Genomic DNA, 21,200 nt, shown 5'->3' with positions numbered 1-21,200 from the left:
CACGTGCGACAGGATCGTTCCCTTACAAAGGAGCTTGAAAGCTTCATAATTGGAAAATACGATTTTCAAGAGTTCACAATCATCAGTACAATGTGAAAACGTAACAATCTCATAGCTCTGTTGGATTTTATGTTCTTATTTAAACAAAGAAAACAATCCAAAATGTATATAGGAAATCCATATCTGGATCTATCCTTGCATTGGGACATTACAAAAGCACAAAATTGTTTTCACAGACAAGTTGTAACACACAGCCATAATGAGCTTTTGAATCACTGATACTCACACATAAAAGGGGGCTCGATCGTCAGCAGGTGCTGCAGAAAATCTAGAATGTGAAGCATACGCCGCGGCATCTTTTTACAATGGTGTTAACAAATGTCAATGTCTTGTGCTGAATGTGAGATGCATACATATGTAGTTAAAAGTGGGTGCTCCTGGTTGTTTTTTTTCTCCCCCTTTCCGCTTCCCTCCCATCTACACCTCCCCTAGAAAAGCATCTGCTCTTTACTAGTGTCTATAGCAGTGATTATTAACAAGCATGAAAAAATGTAACTGCAATCAATCTTTTATTCCTTGATCAGAAATTCATCCCACACTTTAGGTTAAGGCAGGTGAATTCTGATTCAGCTCAGTAATTATCTGGCAGATGTTATAAGCAGCTGCTGCTAAGCACAAAACCCTGGCTATTATTACAGAGATATAAGAGCTCCTGGCAAGGTGGAGTGAGAAGTGAAACAGAATGCATTCTGGTGAGGCTTCGCATCTGGTTTTCCATAGAAAATAATGAAACCTGGATCTTAAGCTGGCTGTTCTTGAACTCTTGAAACTCAAATTATCTACCCATGCATGCATGAACACACACACACAAAAGTTCCTAGCTATCTATCGTAAATGGCAAAAAAGAAATCCAGTGCATTGTCTCAACAAGCAATGCTTTCCCTAAAAACCAATCAGTTATGTAACTGAACCACAGTCTCTTTTTTTAAAGTCCCTACAATACACCCCTCCACCACCACCCAGATTAAGCTAGGTTCACAAAGAAAAATAATGAGAAAGAGATGTGGATGGAGCCTAGATCCAGGTAATGAGCACAAAGCTTAATCGGCCCGAGGCAATGTTATGGTTCCATTCAGAGTAATGGAAGGACTAAATGTTCCTTTTGGGAAGATTATTCACATAGCTTTCAAGGTAATTCTAAACCTTTTGCTTCACGAAACAAGTGGTAAGAGAGGGACAGGGCCAAAAACACTTCATGCAAAATGCACAGAACATGCTGCTCAGCCCTGGTCAACCTAAATGGCTCTTTGTGTTTTAAAATCTAACATATTTTGTTTCTGAAAAGCATTATCTAAGGATGATTTTAGTTTATTTTTATCATTAGTCAAGGAGGTAAACTATGACCATTTGAATCAGAGCATCTTTAAGGCATGTGAGAAGAAATCAATGTGGTTTGAATGCCTGCATGTGTGTTTACCTATATGAGAGAAAGACTGACTGAATGAATGAATGGATGATTGATTTCCAGAGAAGGGAAGGTTGTATGATTTTTCTTCTTTATTAAAATAATTTAAGGTTCTATAGTACATTTTGCCTCCTGAGATCCTAAAGCAAGTACTTATGAAGCTAGCTCTCTAGATATCTTTGATAGTCATAATAAAGCTTCTGCCCACATGACAGGGTAAATTCTGCTGAATCAGTGGGAGAGGGGAAACGAAACACAAAACAAAAAAAATGAGGAAAGGGGAAAAAAGACTTTGAGACTGAAAATGTACCTCAAAAGTTTTCTAGAGTTGACCAGATGCATGACTTATGCTAAACTGGTGTCACAATCGTCTTATTTTTTAACCACTCTTAAAGTTCTGCAGTACATTAGAACTGAGGGGTAGGGCTAGTACCAAGTACTAATTCTGGTGATCAGAATGCCAAAAAGTGGGCAGCAGAGCAGTATAAGCACACACAACATAAATGTACATCATGGCACAATAAATCAGATGAACGGTTACTAGGTCGTCTGCATTTTATACAACATCTAATCCACGTAAACTAAAACCCCTGCAATAAATACCCAGTCTCCATGTGATCTATGTCATGGAACACTGGCCATAAGTGGTAAGGAAAACACTTGAAGTTTCTCTTTTCTTATGATAAAAGGACTGACATTTTTAATGAGGTTCACTTGTACTCCAATTATTATAAGGCAATTAAGGGACAGTAACATGATCTGATGATCTGTTCAACTGTAAATAAAAGTCAAAAAAGCATACAAAATATGAAAGCCCATTAGTGAAGATTTTGCCTAAAATAATACTCCTTTTATATAAGACAGAGGAATCTGCTCCAAATGGTATATACTTTTCTCCTTTTTATTGACCACAGAATGAAAAACAGTCTGTACAGCTTTTGTTACCTAAGCCCTAGCAATACATACTTTGCAAAAGGACTGGTAATAGAGAATGTGGTCAGTAAAATAACATTGATACAAAAATGTCCCCCATACTAGTAATCATTACATCGATTTTAGGTAAACAATCTTTCCCTAAGCTCTTATTTTATTATGTTATCCCTCATACATTAAAAACAAATATTCAAAGATTAATGCTAGAGGAAAACGCCACGTTGATGAAGTGTCACAATAAAGTAATGAGCTGATTTTTATGTTGGCTCAAGGAATGTTTAGTGACTTAAAAACCAAACCACATACATGATGTGCTTTTAGTACATTATGGGATTACTGGAAATTTTAAGCACTTCCTGACAAAATATCCTCCATGACCTACTAACAGACCATACCAATATATTGGTCTATCCCCTGGGGTCATGAGGTAGCTCAAGAAAGGGTAAGTTTTGGGTCAGATGGACACTGTTTTATCTTGTCTTTTGCATGCATGGCCCTTAAAGAACTGTCTTAGTTCTAGGATTCACACAGGTCAGTTAGGTAGGGTACAATTCCTTATAATGGAGCCAATCCAAACATCTTTCCAAGATCCTAAAAGTAGGCCCTCTTGCTCTGTGAGAATCATTGCATCCCCAACTTCTATGGTTGTTGTAGAAATCACTGGAGAAGTAAAAGTAAAAATACAAAGCAACGTTTCCAAATTTTTAATATTGCTATAGTCTCAAAGAAACTATACTTACAATCGAGAACTACTCCAAAATAGTCAATTTCTTGAGCGATTTATGTTCAAAAAAATGTGATAATGTTTGTATCTCAAACGGAAGTGTACACTGAAAAAGAATCCTGATTAATTGAAATTCCTGAATTTCCCAAGCCAAACTGGGCTCCAAATGATACTTACTTTATGTCAGGGCCAATGAGAGAATGTCTTCGCAACATAGCTCGTGCCTGGGCATTGGTTACACTGATGGTAGACTCTTCATTAATGGACAAGATGCAGTCCCCAACGGCAATCCGGCCATCTCGACTAATGGCACCTCCATGAATAATACTTCGAACAATCATCCCCAAGCCATCTTTATTAGCACTAACTGTCATTCCTACAGGAAAAGAGAAATGCAAATATAATTAAATACATGATTTTCCAATTCATTTTAATTTGAATTTAATAATTTCTATGATTTATATATTTAAAATGCAAGTAACATTTTAGTCAATAAAAGCACAGCAAAACAGGAAAATGTTTCTAACAAAAAATATTAAAAGTGTTTCTAACAAAAAATATTTTTAATTAAATTTGTAAATGTTTGTGAAATTGTATATAGTCAATACGTTATAAATCAAACAGGTCTACATTGTGGAATGAATGTAATTTAGATCATGTGATGTGCTGACCCCTTGAATAGAAAGGTCTCTCCGGGAAAGTACTACGATAGTATCAAATCAGTTTTACAATATTAGATCATCTCTTACACATAAAAGAGAATAAAACGACTACAAAAGAAAATTTATTCTACAAATTAAGCAATTATCCGCTATTACCTTATTTCTTTATCACTTGTTCATTCAAGATCTATTTACTATATGACTAATACGTGCCAAGTACTATGTTGGTTGCTTAGGATAAAAGCATAGCACAGAATTCCTAGCATCAAGAAGCCTGTATTGAAGTCTTCATACCTGGAGCCTATCACAGTGGTGTCCGAAAGCATAGTAGTTTGTTGAAATGAATTTATGTGAACTTAATCTTAATCTATTTCCATTTTATCTTTGAACTTCATTAAGCTTCTAATTTGGATATTAAATTGCTCTCTTTTCGTGTCCCCTGGATGTCTCACAGGAAATGCAATCTTAGCATGTATAAAATTGAACCTGCAATTTTTCATCTCACTTTATTTCACCATTTTTCTTCCCTTTTTTGGTAAATTGCACTACCACACTACCCTCCATTATTCAAAGTAGAAATATTGGGGTCTTTCTTGATGCATACTTCTCTCTTATCCCCTGTATTTAATCCAACACCAAATCCTGTCATTTCTATCTTCAAAATTTATCTTGAATCCATTTACCTACCATTTTCCATTTAAATACTAACTCTAGACTAAGACAACACCTTCTCTTGCCTGACTTTTTGCAAAAGCCTCCTTCCTAACTGGTCACCTGCCTTCCATGATTATCTCCTCCAATGTATACTTCCCTCAGAAGACAGAGAAGCCACTACAAAAAAAGACAAGTAATATCCTATCAGTCCCTTGGTTGCAACTCTTCAATGGTTTCCTGTTATAGTAACACACAACACACTTGCTCAGCACAGTCTATAGGCCAGGGGTACACTGGCCTTTGCAGTGTGAATCCTTGCACTGTATTATGTCCTTCTTGGTTCCCTGAGTTCTAGCAACAAATACATCTCATCTCTGTCCATTCTGAAGTCTTTGCCTGACACCTTCTTTTGGCAGCTCTTGCATAGCTAACTCCCTCTCACTCTTCAATATCAGTTCCTCAAAAAGTCCTTCTCAACAGACTCTATCTGAATTAATGTTCCCTCCTCACTCTATCCTCAATCTATTCGTTGAAAATATAAAATCTTAAAATTATATTTGAAACTTTGCAAAATAATGTAAGTTCACTTAAAATGAAGTGTTGAAAGTTTCTTCCAAAACAAAATTATATAATTAAACAAGCTATGGAGAGATATAAAGCTACCAGGGTATTTATAAAACTTTTCTTTGACAGATGTCACAAATTCCTTTTAGGTTTTCATATATTTAAAAAAATGATGTCTTTCCAAATATTAATTCTACTCATACCAAATCAGATATGATATTTCAAACATTTTAAAAAATGATTCTGATTATGTTTCTAGCCTAACATTTCATATGTGGATATGGGCAATCCAGGCTCCTACTTATTTTTTTCTGATAGAAATAAAACATTTTTAAATGTACTTAAAATATTCTGTTAAGACTCATACTAACGATTTTTAAGTGTATTGTTAAGAATACACCTCTGCTTACCATAAAACAGTAAGATATCATTTAGGAGAGAAAAAAGGCTGGATCTGAAATTTTTCAAAAGGTACTGTATTTTGTACTGTTAAAGTCAGCCTTCCCACCAATATCCACAATACAACTGTACTTTGGTAAAATAAAAATGTGTCAGCACAAAGTAAAATTTAACTCAGTGGATCACACTGGGAATCTAACTCATCGTCTTTTTCTCATTAGCATCATGCAGACTATAATAAGGCAAGACACAGACATGAAACTTGTCATGAGCTATGGCCGACATGATCTCTGAATTCACTTTTAATAGCATATTTAACTCATGACTCTCAGCTATTATGCTGTCAGGTCACATCAACCATGTAAACCAGGAGGTCAACATCAGTTAGCTGAGTTTATATTTTCCTTTCACCAAATGACAATTTTCAAGGGTCAATAACTTGGAGGTAATCTCCAATAACTAGATTTTGCTTGTAACTTGTAAGATCTTTCCATTTTATTCATGGAAGAAGTATGAAAGAATATCCCAAATCCCAAATCGTGTGCTTTGGAAATAGAGAACCAGTTACGAATCTGAATTATTCCACCACTTCCAATCAGCACAAGCTTGGGCAACTGACTTAACCTCACAAAGAGCCTCAGTTTACTTATCTCTAAAAAGGGATGACATTTGCTCTTACGGTTGTTTAAAGAATTAAGTGAGAACACATATGTATAGAAACTTTCAAAATACCTGACACAAAGTGTACAACAAAATTTAGTCACAAAACTAAAAACAAAACAAACCTATAAAATATGTTTAAAATGCATCTCTCTCCCAAACCAAGGTTACATTGCTCCCTAAAGACTAAATGCAAATATTAATTCAGCTTCAAAATGAAGCTTATTATTACAACAATCATAATGTGCCCTTGGGTAACTCAAGTATTGAATGTATTGTATGGTATATGTGAAAATCAGAGACAGACAGGTTTGAGTTCTGACTCTACCTCTTTAAAGGTTGAGTAATTTCAGAGAAATTCCTGAGTCTGTCTATGTTTCTATATCTAATCAGTGAAGGGAAGATAAGACTTCCTTTCTTTTCCCCTGAAGAACCTTGTTTTTTACCTTCAAGTCCAAACACCACATCATTAACCAAGGGACCACAGACTTATGAAAAAGCATCAAGATTAGAATTTTTTAAAGGTCACTATATGCATGTGTACATTTATTAATGTATCTGTATTTCTGTATAGAACATTTTCATTCTAATTTTAACAAAATTCAAAAACCTGAATGATTCATGAAATCAAAACAATGGATTATGACAGATTTACAGAAACCTGCCATTTATTAAAACTTCTTCTGGTTATCACAAGACAAAGAAACAAATTATCCACAAAGCTAAAACTGCAAACAACTGCTTATAGCTGATTAAGTGGAGACTATGAATCTAAGAAAATGAGCTCACTGATAGACCCCTTCATAATATACTTTTCCACAAGCACAAACCCAGCCTCTATTTAGACTTCCTAAAATACTATTTATCACACTTTTTGTTACTTCAAGTTATACAGCCAACACCTTCCTACACTAAAGCTTAATTGAATGCTTTATTTTAATATTTACACAGATTTTTCAAAATTCCTTTACATTTAGTTATTCGAAGTGCTATAGAAATCTGAACATTGAGCATCTCCTGTCAAATGAGATAACAGAGTAATGTTCTTGCCTTGGCATGCAGTAAATTTTAACTCCAAAATGCCAGAGGAACCTCACTGGGTCCCAGGAAATCAAAAAGCCAGGGAGAAAGCCCTATAAACATATTAGGCATATTAATAATGGAAATGAAGCAGAAAAGTTAAACTAATTGTGATTTACACTTTTATACTGCAGTGTGAATGGTAAACTAATGGTGCTGTGATTTCACATTTAAATGTCTTACTTTTTTTTTTTTTTTTTTTGAGACAAAGTTTCACTCTTATCACCTAGGCTGGAGTGTAGTGGCATGATCTCAGCTGACTGCAACCTCTGCCTCCCGGGTTCAAGTGATTCTCCTGCCTCAGCCTCCCGAGTAGCTGGGATTACAGGTGCCCACCATCACACCCAGCTAATTTTTTATATTTTCTGTAGAGACAGGGTTTTGCCATATTGGGCAGGCTGGTCTCAAACTCCTGACCTCAGGTGATCCACTCGCCTCAACCTTCCAAAGTGCTGGGATTACAGGCGTGAACCACCATGCCCAGCCAATTGTTTTACTTTCACTAACAAATGACAGGGCTCTTTTACACTTTAATTTTAAAGTCAGGCTGTTGAGGGAGGTTTAAATGGATTTCTAGATGTGATAGAAAGGAAAGACAGTTCTACCTTTCACTGTTTTCTTCCAATAACTTAATTAACCTAGTATATTTTTATATCAAAACTTAAAAACTAAGATGGAAGCAACTCAAGCGCCCATCAATAGATGAATGAATAAACAAAGTATAGTGTATACATACAATGGAATATTATTCAGCCTTAAAAAGGAAATTCTGACACATGTTACAACATGGATGAACCTAGAAGACATTAAAACCAATCACATATGGACAAATACTGTATGATTCCACCTACATGAAGCATTTCGTCAAATTCATAGAAAAATGAACGGTAGTTGACAGGGGACTGGTAGAGAGAGCAATGGGGAACAATTGTTTAATGGATACAGAGTTTCAATTGGGGAACCCAAAAATGTTCTGAAGATGGATGGTGATGATGGCTGCACAATGACGTGAATGCACTTAATGCCACAGAAATGCACTCTTAAAAATGATGAAAATGGTCAATTTTATGCTATGTATATTTTACCATAATTTAAAAAAGCAATATATCTTGACATATTAGCAGAATACATAAGAAAATCCATATAATTCCCCAACAGATGAAGAAATGCTTTGACAAAATTCAACATTCTCACAATTAATTAAAAACTGGTAAGCAGGCCGGGTGGGGTGGCTCACGCCTGTAATCCTAGCACTTTGAGAAGCCGGGATGGGTGGGCTGCCTGAGCTCAGGAGTTCAAGACCAGCCTGGGCAACATGGTGAAACCCCATCTCTACCAATATATAAAAAATCAGCCAGGCGTGGTAGCAGAGGCCTGTAATCCCAGCTACTCAGGAGGTTGAGAGAGACAAGAATTGCCGAGATCATGCCACTGCACTTCAGCCTGGGCAACAAAATGAAACTCTCTCTCAAAAAAAATAAAATTGGTAAGCAATCCAAATAGTCAGATTGCAAAATCTGATGTACCCAAACCATGGCTCTTACAAGAGCCTCCTAACTGCTTCACTAACCTAAGCTCAATGCTCTTTTTTTTTTTTTTTTTTTTTTGAGACGGAGTCTCGCTCTGTTGCCCAGGCTGGAGTGCAGTGGCCGGATCTCAGCTCACTGCAAGCTCCGCCTCCTGGGTTTACGCCATTCTCCTGCCTCAGCCTCCCGAGTAGCTGGGACTACAGGCACCCGCCACCACGCCCGGCTAGTTTTTTGTATTTTTTAGTAGAGACAGGGTTTCACCGGGTTAGCCAGGATGGTCTCGATCTCCTGACCTTGTGATCCGCCCGTCTCGGCTTCCCAAAGTGCCGGGATTACAGGCTTGAGCCACCGCACCCGGCCTCAATGCTCTTTTTAAAACACAAATCTGATCATGTCACTTTCATACCCTTAGCTCCCGCTGCCTACATGAAGCATAAGGCAGTACACGGCTGCAGCAGAAGTTCTGTGTCCTGCACACAAACCCATCCAGCAGCTGTCTCCCACTTATCATTCCTTTAGTTCCAACTCTGACTTTGCTGGTCATCATACCACACTTCATCCATATCGAACCAGTTTCAGTAATATTTAACATCTCTCTGCCTTACTTCTCAGCAGCTTTCAACTTTTTCAAATTCCTCAACTACGTGGTAAAAATCTCCTCTTTTAGACCTAAATCATACATCTCCTCTTTTCTGAAACCATTCTAAAGTTCTCTACACTTGGAGAGCAGGGATTAGTTATTCCCTCTTTAAAGCCTTCAATGTTCTCTGTAAGTATCTATCATAGCACGTACAATATTTTAATGCCTTTAGGATTTTAAATGTCAATTAGCTTACTCTCTTAAACCTGCGTTAAGAACAGTAATAATATTATGGTGTCTATGCATTGTGGATAGAGTATTAAAATAAATGTTTGTTAACTGAGTAAATACACTAGAATAATAGTTCTCAAACAGGCTTTGTAAAATCTCTGCCTTATCAATTATTCAAGAAAAATGGGTTCTATGGCCAATTAAATGTGAAAAATGCTACATCTGATAATCTCTTAGTGATTCACAATGCACACTGGAGTATAAAAGATATTGAGATGTAAAAAGAAACCTGTCTTCTTAAATTTATCTCATCCCAAACTTTTAAACTTGGAAGTCATTTATAACTCCTATTAACATCCTACAGAACTAATATTTTGAGTAATATGGCATCAGAAACACTAAATTAGCCGATAAAATAATTCTAGCATGGCTTAGATATCTGTCTCATAATTAATAAGTTATGGAAAGTTCTGCAGTTCAAGCTTTGTATCATCCTATTAAACACAATGTATATAAGAAATATTACAACAACATAAATATTATCTGCTACAATTCTTTGTTTAGCTGCTGTTGGTAGTACCCCGCCACCATCAAATGGAACAAAATCTTGGCAACCAAGGCTGAAATCCCACTCACCAAGTAAGCACTGCTGGATTCCTCTGCCAAATCTCAACACAAGGAAACAAGACCCTGCCATAAGATGTCAATGTAATGGGTAGTGGTTGGTTACTTCATAGAAGGAAATGGATCTCTGATACTGAATTAACCAGAGTCTTGGGCTGCATTTGGACACTCAAAGCAACTCATCTACCACCCTATCTATCAAAAAAGACAGGGCTGAGTCACATGACTGTATAACTCAATGAGAGAACAAATATGCTCTGCCTCAACACAGTTTTAGCTATTGTAATTAGGATATTTCTACAGAAAGTCTTCTTTGCCCAATTCAGAGGGTTTTGTGGTTAAAATAGGACACAAAAATCCTGCCACCTGGGGAGTCCTACTGAATAACTCACATTTACATATTGGTGGTAGCACACCTGGTTGTCTTTTTAGTCTTTCTTTCAGCGAGTGAAAGAAATTAAATGCAAGCTGACTTATACATCACTGGTTCATTCAAAGAAACTAATAATTTACTTTTCCAAAGAATTTAGAATTCCAAATTGCTGAGTTTTCATTTTCTAAGAATTCCTTTTCTGATTTGCTGTTTCATACATAAACAATTCATATATCTTTTACTGAATGTAAATGAGGCTTGTGAATACTCTGAAATAATTAAGAGAATGAGGGATTTCTGCTCATATGAAGTAAACAAACCTGTAAACCATTTCAGAAAAAATAATGAGGACACAGAAAGAAAAACCATAAAAACTACAGGAAAATTTCTACCATCTGTTCTCTTATCTACAGCAAAAAAATATTGAAATTTACCATGTTCAATATTTCCCCTTGTCAAGGGGGTTGAGAAATAGGTATATGAGGAAAATGAGAAACTTACCTAGGCTAGAATTGCCTTTTGCTATATTAATAGTCCTTTCAAAAGATTCTTTAGATACATTTTGAAGCATGACACACTCAGCATTAGAGGCCAGGGAGCTCTGTTCAAGCAGGTACTCAGAGCCCTGTAAGAAAGAAAAAACAAGTCACAAGTCACATGGAAAGGGAAACTAGACTTTGGAGTGTGATTTCAACATCACGCACATTCTCTAATTGATTGTGCTTTATTCTGCAAGAACCTGCAACCAAAACAAGTTCATAGGTTGCTTTCTGAAAATCTTAGTGCCAAGAAGCACTCATTTCAAATGAAGAGAATGGCCAGAATAACCCTTCAATATTCCCTACCTCATCATAAAACACAAACCATATCTTTAGAATATTACCTTTCCAGCTGAATCGGGTGGCACAGAAGGAAGTTCTGCACTTGATATAACTTCACTTGGTAAATGAGATTCAGTCCACACTATTGTGTTTTCACATTCATATTGCTGTTCAATAGCATTTGCAGGTGTGTAGTCATTTATAGTAAAGCCAGAAGCAGACCCCATACTTATGTCTACCAAAGGTGTATTCTCATCCTGTCTTTGCAGGAGATTCTGGGTATATAGTTCCTCCAAAGTCATATGCAGATCAAGTAGTGGATCACGAGAATTTTCAATAACATCCTGGTAGTTAAAAAACAAAACAAAACAAAACAAAAAATGAAAAATGTGACCAGAATTACATCACTTCTTAATGAACAACTATTTAGTAAAATGTAAAACATAACAATTATTTATTACTCAGAAAGCATTAACAAACACAATTCTTCCCTTAGCAGGTTTTCTGCATATCTTTATTTTCATAAATGCTTTTAAACACATTTCCTGCAAGTCATACGTCTCATGTTCTACTGAGTTATACTTGTACAAGATACTAAACATAAGATCATTTAGATATAATACTATGTTATATTTACAAATAAAATTATTCAGAGTTTAAGCTACATAGAAGAGCAAGTAGCATACTCCCAAATCTCACTTAAAGTGTAGTTTGTTTCCCATCAGTCTGAAGTTCCTATTTATTATGAGATCAAGAACATAAAAAGTATGACATTAACTGATTTGGACTCACAAGAGCCTCCCAGAGAAAATTATTTTGATAGGCATTTATAAGTATTTATGGAGAAGAATAGACAGCCTTACAATTCAAATTATCATAGGAAAAATTTGCATAAATATCCTGTAAGATATAACAGAAGGAATAGTAAAATGGATTGTCATAAAATGTAGGCTCTAAATCTAGGCTCTGTTATTAACAATTTGTATATCACAGAACCTCTCTTGGCTTTATATTAGATAATTTCTACAATCCTCTGAAACTCTAAAATTTTATAGTTCTATATAAATGTGTGTATCTACTTTCAACAGATATATTGTATCACTTACGTGCTCTGGGAAAGCAGTCGCTTCATAAACTGCTGTTGAATAAACATATCAGTTTTCCCTTCAATTCTTTCATTGATAATTTTAATGTATAAAAGTAGCATATGAACATACTATTGCGTAAAGGATTCAAGATACAGACATATATTGTGTATGCATATAGAATACAATACGAAGAGTCTTTGCTATGGCTTCTACTTCCATTCCCTTCCCCAATAAAAATGGCTGGCATCAGTTACGTGTTTATCCATCAAATTTTTAATGTATTATCATAATATATACATATAAGTACACATGCACACACTCACACATACAAGCAGATATACATATATATTTTTTAAAACTAAACACAGCCATACAATAAATAGCATTTTTTTTTTTTTTGCAGTATCTTTTCATCTTGATGTGAGAAATTTCCATGCCAATTTAAAAACAAGTCAACTTCAATCTTCTTATGGCTGTAAGTTATTCCTAAGTATGAAAGACAGTGGTGTGTAGACTCTGAAGCCAGGATGCCTGAGTTCAATTCCTGGCTCAACACTAATTAAATGCTAGAGCTTTGACAAGTTACTTAAACACTATGCCTTGACTCTCTCATCTACTAATTGGGGAAATCAATAGAAACTAATGCAGGACTGTTGGGAGGACAGAGAGTATTAATCTCCACAAAGTACTAAAAACAGGCCTGACTTAACAGAAAATGTGCAATAATTTTTAGCTACTGCTGTTATTTATACTCTACATCTTTGTCCATATGTGTGAAGATATATTCACTATGAATCACTAGAATTGCAATGGCTGGTCAAATGATATGCACACTTAAAATGTTGGTATGTGTTTTTAGTAGAGACGGGGTTCCACCGTGATGGTCTCTATCTCCTCACTCGTGATCTGCCTGCCTCGGCCTCCCAAAGCATTGGGATTACAGGCGTGAGCCACTAAAAATACAAAAAAATTAGCCAGGTGTGGTGGCTGGTGTCTGTACTACCAGCTACTCAGGAGGCTGAGGCAGGAGAATGGCGTGAATCCAGGAGGTGGAGCTTGCAGTGAGCCCAGATTGCACCACTGCACTCCAGCCTAGGTGACAGAGCGAGACTACATCTCAAAAAAAAAAAAAAAAAAAAAAAAAAAAAAAAAAAAAAAAAGTTGATATGTACTGCTAACTTGTATTCCGGTTTTCTCTCACAAAAGGAAAATATGGGAATACCTGGTAATGAATCTTGCCAGCCCTAGATTAGTTTGGCAATCTGATTTGTAAGAAATATATTCATTAGTGTTTTATTATGTGTGTTCCTGACAATTATCAAAGATAAGTCATTTGTATTTCTTCTGTTAACAATCTCTTCATATTCTTTATCCAATTTTTCTCACAGTTTAAATTATATACAGAAGCAAATACCTCATAATTTCAAATTTCACTTAAAATGCAATTCAGTTCTAATCACTTTGAAGTTCCTATTTATGAAGAGATCAAGAACATAAAAACTATGTTATTAATTGATCTGGATTCACAGGAGCTTCCAAGAGAAAACTATCTTAATAGGCATTTACAGGTATGTATGGTGAAGAACAGACATTCTTCTTGTCATTGGCATAGTCTGAGTATAAAGTCTTTGTGATATACACTGCAAATATTCTTCCAGTCTGTCACTTGTCTTTTAGTTTGTACAGGTAATATTTTGTCATGCAGAAGTTAAATTATCTCTGCAACCAAATTTGTCATTTTTTTATGCTTCTGGGTTTTATATATTACTTAATAAGTCCTTTCACACAAAGTAAATGAAATGCTTTCTAGTATTTTTCTTCTTTTATAAATGCTTTGTTTTAGATTTTAACCATCTCGATTTATTTCAGGGTATGGTGTGAGATATGGGTCTGTCATTTTTTTTTAAATGGGTAATTAATTGCTCCAACACAATTTATTACACTCCCCTCCTTGAATGCAACTTATTATCTCTCTAGAATTATCAGATATTCCTAGTACAAAGAATTGAGGCAAGTGGAAATATTATATAAGCAATCAACATCTGTAGCATCCTCAGAAACAAATGATAGGAAGGTATTATCCTCCACACTCCCAGGATCTAAACAATAACCTATTGGCTCCCTCACCCAACTTTGATAATTTTATTCTTAGGAAAAACAATAATGTACTTACTACAGAATTGGTTAGCTTCTACATCACTAAATTAATTATAATAATTAGTAAATCATCTCCCCCATGCCTCAAAGATAGCAATCAAAATTGCTTTTCATTAGAAAAAGAGGTCAAGTCGCCCTTGTTAGCTGGGGTGTACTGTAAATGGTATAACAGTCCCATGCATAATTCATGAAGGAGTTAACACAGACAAGTAGAAAAGAAAGAGCTAATCAACACAGTAGACAACATACATCCACTTCAGAAACGTTTCTGGTTGCTCAACAACCAACTCAGTTTTATTTTTAAAAGTCTTATGGATCTAAAAGAAAAACAGTTCTTCCCTCATAAGAGGTACAAAAATAACCACAATTTCCCAGTGCAACTTGATATCTAAAGTGAAGTATTTCAAAAGTCTATATTAATATGTGACTTCGCTTGATATATTCTTGTCCTCACTACAAAATTAGAAAAAGGTTAAATTAAAATGTCAAACGTACTTTTTTAAAGTTCTATTTCTTAAGTGCAATGCATAAATTAGACTTGAGCATATTATTTACCCAGATAATATATTTACAAAAACTAACTAAATACATGAGCATTCAATAGCCATAACCTGCTTTTCTTCAATAAGCAGTCTACCAGAGAACTCTTATTATATTTTTAAAAAATATATTGCAACCACAGCTGCTCCAACTGTACTTCTCCAACTCTTTCTGAGATAAAGTACACTTCCTTTATTGTTTTGACACTGATCCTAAGGAAAAAGGCAACATCCTTTAAACCTTTGAGAGTCTACAATTTTGTCACTAAGACTCTCACAGTCACTCTCATCACTTTGATTAGAGTGATTTAGTTTTTTATTCTAACCCCATCTGCAAAAAGAACAATTAAGAAATAGTATCAACATTCTAAACATGGATGTGAAGGCAATAATACTTTATGCCAGACAATGACACTAAGAATTTGTAAGAATGTTCAGACTACTAAAAAAAATCATTAAATCTGTTAGTCGAGCTGACGTACAAGGTGCAAAAGGGTTCCTATCTTGATAAACATCAAGTTCAATCTGCCTTAGAATAAAAAGTATTTCCTAGCAGAACTGACATTCAAGAATGAAGGATGGACACCATGTTGGTAATAATATTGTCACTGGACAGAGTGAGAGCATGGGTGTACACAGGAGGGTAGGGCGTAGAGGTGTGAATAAGGAGTAGAAGGGGAAACTTCAATAGATATTAAATCTTTATCCGTTGTATTTTTAAAGCAAAATAGGAAAAAAGACCAAGTATGTTCTAAAAACCATGTTAAGATTTTAAACAAAAGTTTGCAAATTTATAAAACAATTATTTCTGCATTTTGTCATATCTTTGGTAACAAGGGAAAAGGAGTAAAATGATTAACCAAAGAAATAAAACTTAAAATAATAAGAAAGGAAAAACATGGCTAGAGCCACGTTGCTTTTAAAATCCATACTTCAATGACCTGCCTCTATTAAGCCAAATGCCATAGAGGCAGGTATATTTTTCAGGTTCTTGAGTAATGGCTATTTCCCATAAATCTTTACATGGTAACTAATCAAATTAAACAAACACATACTCTTTAAAAAAAAGTAAAGCAAAATGGACCCCCCAACTAGATAATTTTGTGAGGAAAAGCCCCAACGTATGGCTGCAGCCCTTTATTTAGGCTGCCCTGAAGAGCGAGGCCTCCCTCTATGAAGAGTTTGTGCTGTAGGTGATTAGCACTGATCACTTCTGGTAGCATACGTGACGAAGGCCAAAAGACCATTCATCAAGGGGAAGAGACAGGTAAAATTACTTGTTCATTTCCAGTTGCCATTTAAGGTTCCAAGATTATCACATATTTAGCAAAGTCAAAAATCTAAGGAACCGCTGAGATCCTCACACTCTATTTTATCCTTTCAAATCAGGATAGAGGCATCTTTGTTTTTCTTAAAAATCATATACTATATGGTATTACTTTATTAAAAGGCTTTAAGTAAGCTCACTTTTAAGAAAATAGTCAATTGTAAATTCAATAACAAATCACTATTGGGTCTTTTTAATATAAATTTATTGCAAAGAAACAGGAAGGACACATTATATACTTATTTTATTTACATAAAAATTTTTAGTAAAAGTCTAGGTATTAGAAAGTTGTCACCAAAAATATAAAATATTGCAGAGATTTTACCATGATGCAGGAACAGTCCCACATTCTAAGAAAACTAAGAGCACACAGAGTTTCACAATGTGTTTTAAAACACCCTCATTAATGTCTTCTTTGTTGTTTTGTAGTTTAAGTATTTCAGTTGATAAACCAGCTTGCCAAAATTTGCTTCAACAAAAGAGTAAACTGCTTGGGGAAAAAAAATAAATAAATAAAAAAGGAGGCAAACAGACTTCAGTAAGCCAATATGTTGTGCTGCATACAGCCAGCATTTGCCCTGTAAAATATATGCTTTTCAGTATGCAGATTGTGTAATCCCTTTAAGTAACAATTACTAAGTTAAACAATGCAATCTGTCCACTGGCAAGAAGACGTGTGCTATGCTGTGGATTAGGAGATTCCATCAGGAGATGAACTCAGCTTTCAGCCCTGAGGCCAGTAAAGACTGAACACATTCCAGAACACATTCCAGACAGGACACAGCCAGACAGACAGTCTCAGGTGTGGTGAGAGAGGAGCATCTGCTCCACTCAAGATTATACCTTGCAAACCAATTCAAGGAGATTGCCCAGCATTATTTGCAAGGATAACAGGTGCACCTTGAACATAAAAGAAAATGCTTTAAAAATGTTCTGGCCAAAAAACCTGTTAATCAGGAAAAGAGGAAAACAGTGCTAGACCTATGGAAATTCTACTTTCCAACTTACTCATAAATACCCTTCCCACTGAATTCAATTTATGCAGAAAATACATATTTCATATATTAAAAAACATTGTCCAGTCTTTTCAACTTAATTTTAAATGTATGTTTATGGTATATTTCCGACATAGAAAAATAAAGAAAATATATTCATATATGAACTCTTTGCCGTGATTTAACATATATAAACATTCTGCCATATTTTCATCAATCTCTCTTTCTTCATAATATGCTATAATGTATTAGACATATATCTAAATTCCCATACTTCCTTTTTTCTCCAAGGATAACTTCTTTTTTGAAGTTGAGAAGTATCCTGCCAACACATTTTTAGATTTTACTACACATATGTACACAGATATTCATAAAAAATATATGTTGAATTGCTTTGCATATCAATTTCCAAAAAAAAACTGCAAAAAATCAAAAGAAAAATGAGCAACCCAATACAAAATGGCCATAAGATATGAAGAGATCTTTGATTAAAAGTGAAAAACAAATGGCCAATATTATGAAAAAATATTCATTCTCATTAGTAATCAGGAAATCCACATTAAAATGGCAAGATACCATTTCATACCCAAAACATTGGAAACATTTTAAAGCATTACTTATTGAACATCATGGAGTATGTCACCAATAAAATTAATACAGTTGGGGCATTTATGCCAATAATCTATTTCTAAAATACGAATGGCACGGATATGTCAAATAGTGACTAAATTCTCCATTCATATCCAGTGACATAAACATAATTTACCATTCACTGTGATTTTTTTATGTATAGTATTCTTTGGCATCATTTTGTATAAAAACATACGATAGCATTAAGTTTAACTTAGCTAGTAAATGTTAAATTAATGCAAGAAATATTTTACTATTCAACTCTGCATAGAAGTCAGTTTTAAAACCATTAAGAAAATAAAGTTATTCTTGTAATTTTCCAAAGTAGACACTGCTAAAACACAACTTGAGAAATATATGAAGTTAAATTTTTCTTTCTGACATGCAAACCCTAATCAAAGCTTTGAGCCTCTGTGTCTATCATTCTCAGACACTAAATTTAAATAGTTTCTAGTAATCTGAAAGCTACCCGACCAACATTACCTAAATGAAATTGTACTTTAATCCAATAATGAGTCCATGACTGGAGAAACATAATGTCTCCAATATGTTATTCCCACAACTCCCCATAAGGACTGACCTCTGGAAAATCATACACAAGACTTTCCTATAAAAGAAAAATGGGTATTTCCTTTGTACCTTAGGAGGAGACGATGGAAGAGAAGAGCCATAGTTCAGGCCATCACCACAAGAACTGCCATGAAGAGATAAAATAGAGGTTTGGGTAGAGTAGATGCTGTCATTATCAGGAGAGTATTGAGACTCGAATGTGGATTCATCTACTAAGTCAGCATCATTTGTGTCCACCTAGAAATAAAACAATAATATTAGTTGGGAATTCTGTTCTATTACATATATGACAAACTCCACTTGAGACTAAACGGCAAACTGGTATCATTCTTTTATCTATTATATTTTCTATACGCCCTCCTCACCCTCATCAGAGACTGCTAATGCAGCAGAACAAGGATAAATAGCCCACCTACAGTAGAAAGTGCTGGCATACAAAGTTATTTTATTTCATCAATAAAAGGGCTAAAGGCAACAATTAACAAAGGGCCTGGATCAAGTCTAAGTTTAAACAGTTCCATAGTTAAGTAAAATATTTACTTTCTTCCAGCTCCCACGCCCAACTCTTACAATTTTATAATAAAATTATGTCATAATTTTTCCTAGTCAACTAAAATAAACTTATTCAACGAGGCAGCTAAGCAATTATATATTTGTAAGCCACACTAAAACTATGTATTTTGTTTAAATTATCTTGAACTAGATTTTAAAACCATTCAAGTTGCAGAAACCAAAAGAAAATCTGTGATTTCATGCTAAAATTATACTAACAAACAAGGGGCCTAATTATGATCTGGTTATGGTGAAGCTTTAAGTTATAAACTTGTTAGAAAACTCATAAAGAGTGAGATAGAGAATTTCACTACATATTCTCTAATAATCCTACTGCTGTCTTCTGTCACAGAGTCAAGATTAATATTTAAATCAAGATGAGCTTGAAGTTCTTTTTGCAATTCACTCAAAGTCATACCTCAGAATAGGCAGAACTGACATATATACTACCTTTCTCTGATATTACCAGCATTTTCTGTCTATCTTGGCAAAATTCCATATGTTCTATTTTTTTTTTTTTTTTTTGTAATTTCAACATATTGTTTAGCCAGGAGAAGTCAGAAGAATTGTTAACATTATATCAGGTCACATTCTTACAAAAAAACTATTAAAAATACCTGTGGGCCTTTTTGAAATGATTTTCTCTTCAAATATATTTCACAGGCCTAATAATATATTTTAAATACATGTTTAAATTCACTAATGACTCACTATGTGGAGGTTGACCCTTACAAATATACATAGCATACAACCATCTAGATAGATAGATAGTATTAACTAAGCCTTGTGTCATAGATTACAATACATATTTAAGTAACATTAACGAGAGAATACCTCAATGTAATTTGTATGTATACTGCTGATATCTTAGGATCTTAGGAGAGACATTAACAATCAATTCATTTATTTACTGTAGAGATAAAACACTAAGAGTCAAAGAAGTTGAGTGACCAGTCCAAGATCACTTAGCTGGCTAGGGAGAAGACCCAGGATGCATATTACCATTATAAGATGCCAGGCTCACATAAAAGTGGAACTAATCTGCCTTTTGATTGGTATCCATTTAAGGAGGTTCAAGGAAGCCATGTAAACTCCAGAGAATATTATTTCATCGGTACTTTAGAAACAATCATATATAGTATTTGTATCCTGCGACATTTCAAAAAGTATTTGCTATGGCTGGGTATTATTTAACACCACAGTACCTTACGTAATTTGTTGCATATACTAAGCTCTCTAGTTTTGAAGTGCTAACATAGTACCCACGGAGAACAGGGCCATACGTTACCTGGTATGTTAAGTATTCCAGTGTGAAATTGTTGCATTTATTATAACATATACCAAAACTTTTCAAATAGCTATTTCAAGAGCTTGCACTTTAAAAATATTAACAAAAGGAATTGTCTCCTCCAAAATTAGAATCAGCAAAATGTATATATAGTCAAAGAAATAATTCACTCTGTTTTAAAGCAAGATGTGTGCAGTTATAGACACATAATGAAGAATTTAACAGGTTTCAAAACTTTCTCCAGTCTAATGAAACTAAAACAAGTATTTAAAAAACAAGTATATTCCTTTTTAGCAACAGTGCACAATGTCTGCCCCACAAAAAAAAAACGTTGAATAAGGAACCTAGCCCTAATAGTAGGGGTAATGTGAACAGGATGTACAATTTGTTGTATTTATATTCAGTAAATGTCATATGTATATTCACGCCTGGTATTTAGCTTTATCTTTCAGTTATTGATATAGCATTATACCCTCTACCAGAAAAAAAAGTTTCTTAAGGGCAGAGTGGCTCCAAATACTTTTATTCCAATGGATACTACTTTAAACATCAAACAGAAATGAAATTTTAATTTACAATTTTTCTGGTAAATCAGTATATTTACATATATGTATTTATATAAAACATGAGGTTTACCTTTCCTTAAAACTGTGGTGTTCTTTTCTTTTTTTTTTTTTGAGGGGAGTCTCACTCTGTCGCCCAGGCTGGAGTGCAGTGGCGCAATCTCAGCTCACTGCAAGCTCCGCCTCCCGGGT

General features: G+C 34.7%; 1 protein-coding gene across 1 annotated transcript in view; it reads right to left on the bottom strand.

The window, feature by feature from the left end:
• Window positions 1-21,200, bottom strand: part of MPDZ (multiple PDZ domain crumbs cell polarity complex component) — a 163,714-nt gene that overhangs the window by 73,450 nt on the left and 69,064 nt on the right. The window contains exons 19-22 of the mRNA XM_017867162.1: window positions 18,675-18,842; window positions 11,362-11,643; window positions 10,980-11,103; window positions 3,300-3,498 (exon numbers count right to left, since the gene is read on the bottom strand). Coding sequence (XP_017722651.1) covers window positions 3,300-3,498; window positions 10,980-11,103; window positions 11,362-11,643; window positions 18,675-18,842 — 773 coding nt within the window. The remainder of the gene's footprint in view (window positions 1-3,299; window positions 3,499-10,979; window positions 11,104-11,361; window positions 11,644-18,674; window positions 18,843-21,200) is intronic.

The sequence above is a fragment of the Rhinopithecus bieti genome, unplaced genomic scaffold, assembly GCF_001698545.2.
Source record: "Rhinopithecus bieti isolate Rb0 unplaced genomic scaffold, ASM169854v2 scaffold_3067, whole genome shotgun sequence".
In the NCBI taxonomy this organism is placed as follows: Eukaryota; Metazoa; Chordata; class Mammalia; order Primates; family Cercopithecidae; genus Rhinopithecus; species Rhinopithecus bieti.
Note: the sequence above shows the minus strand (reverse complement) of the source record. Positions and strands in the feature narration are given on the sequence as shown.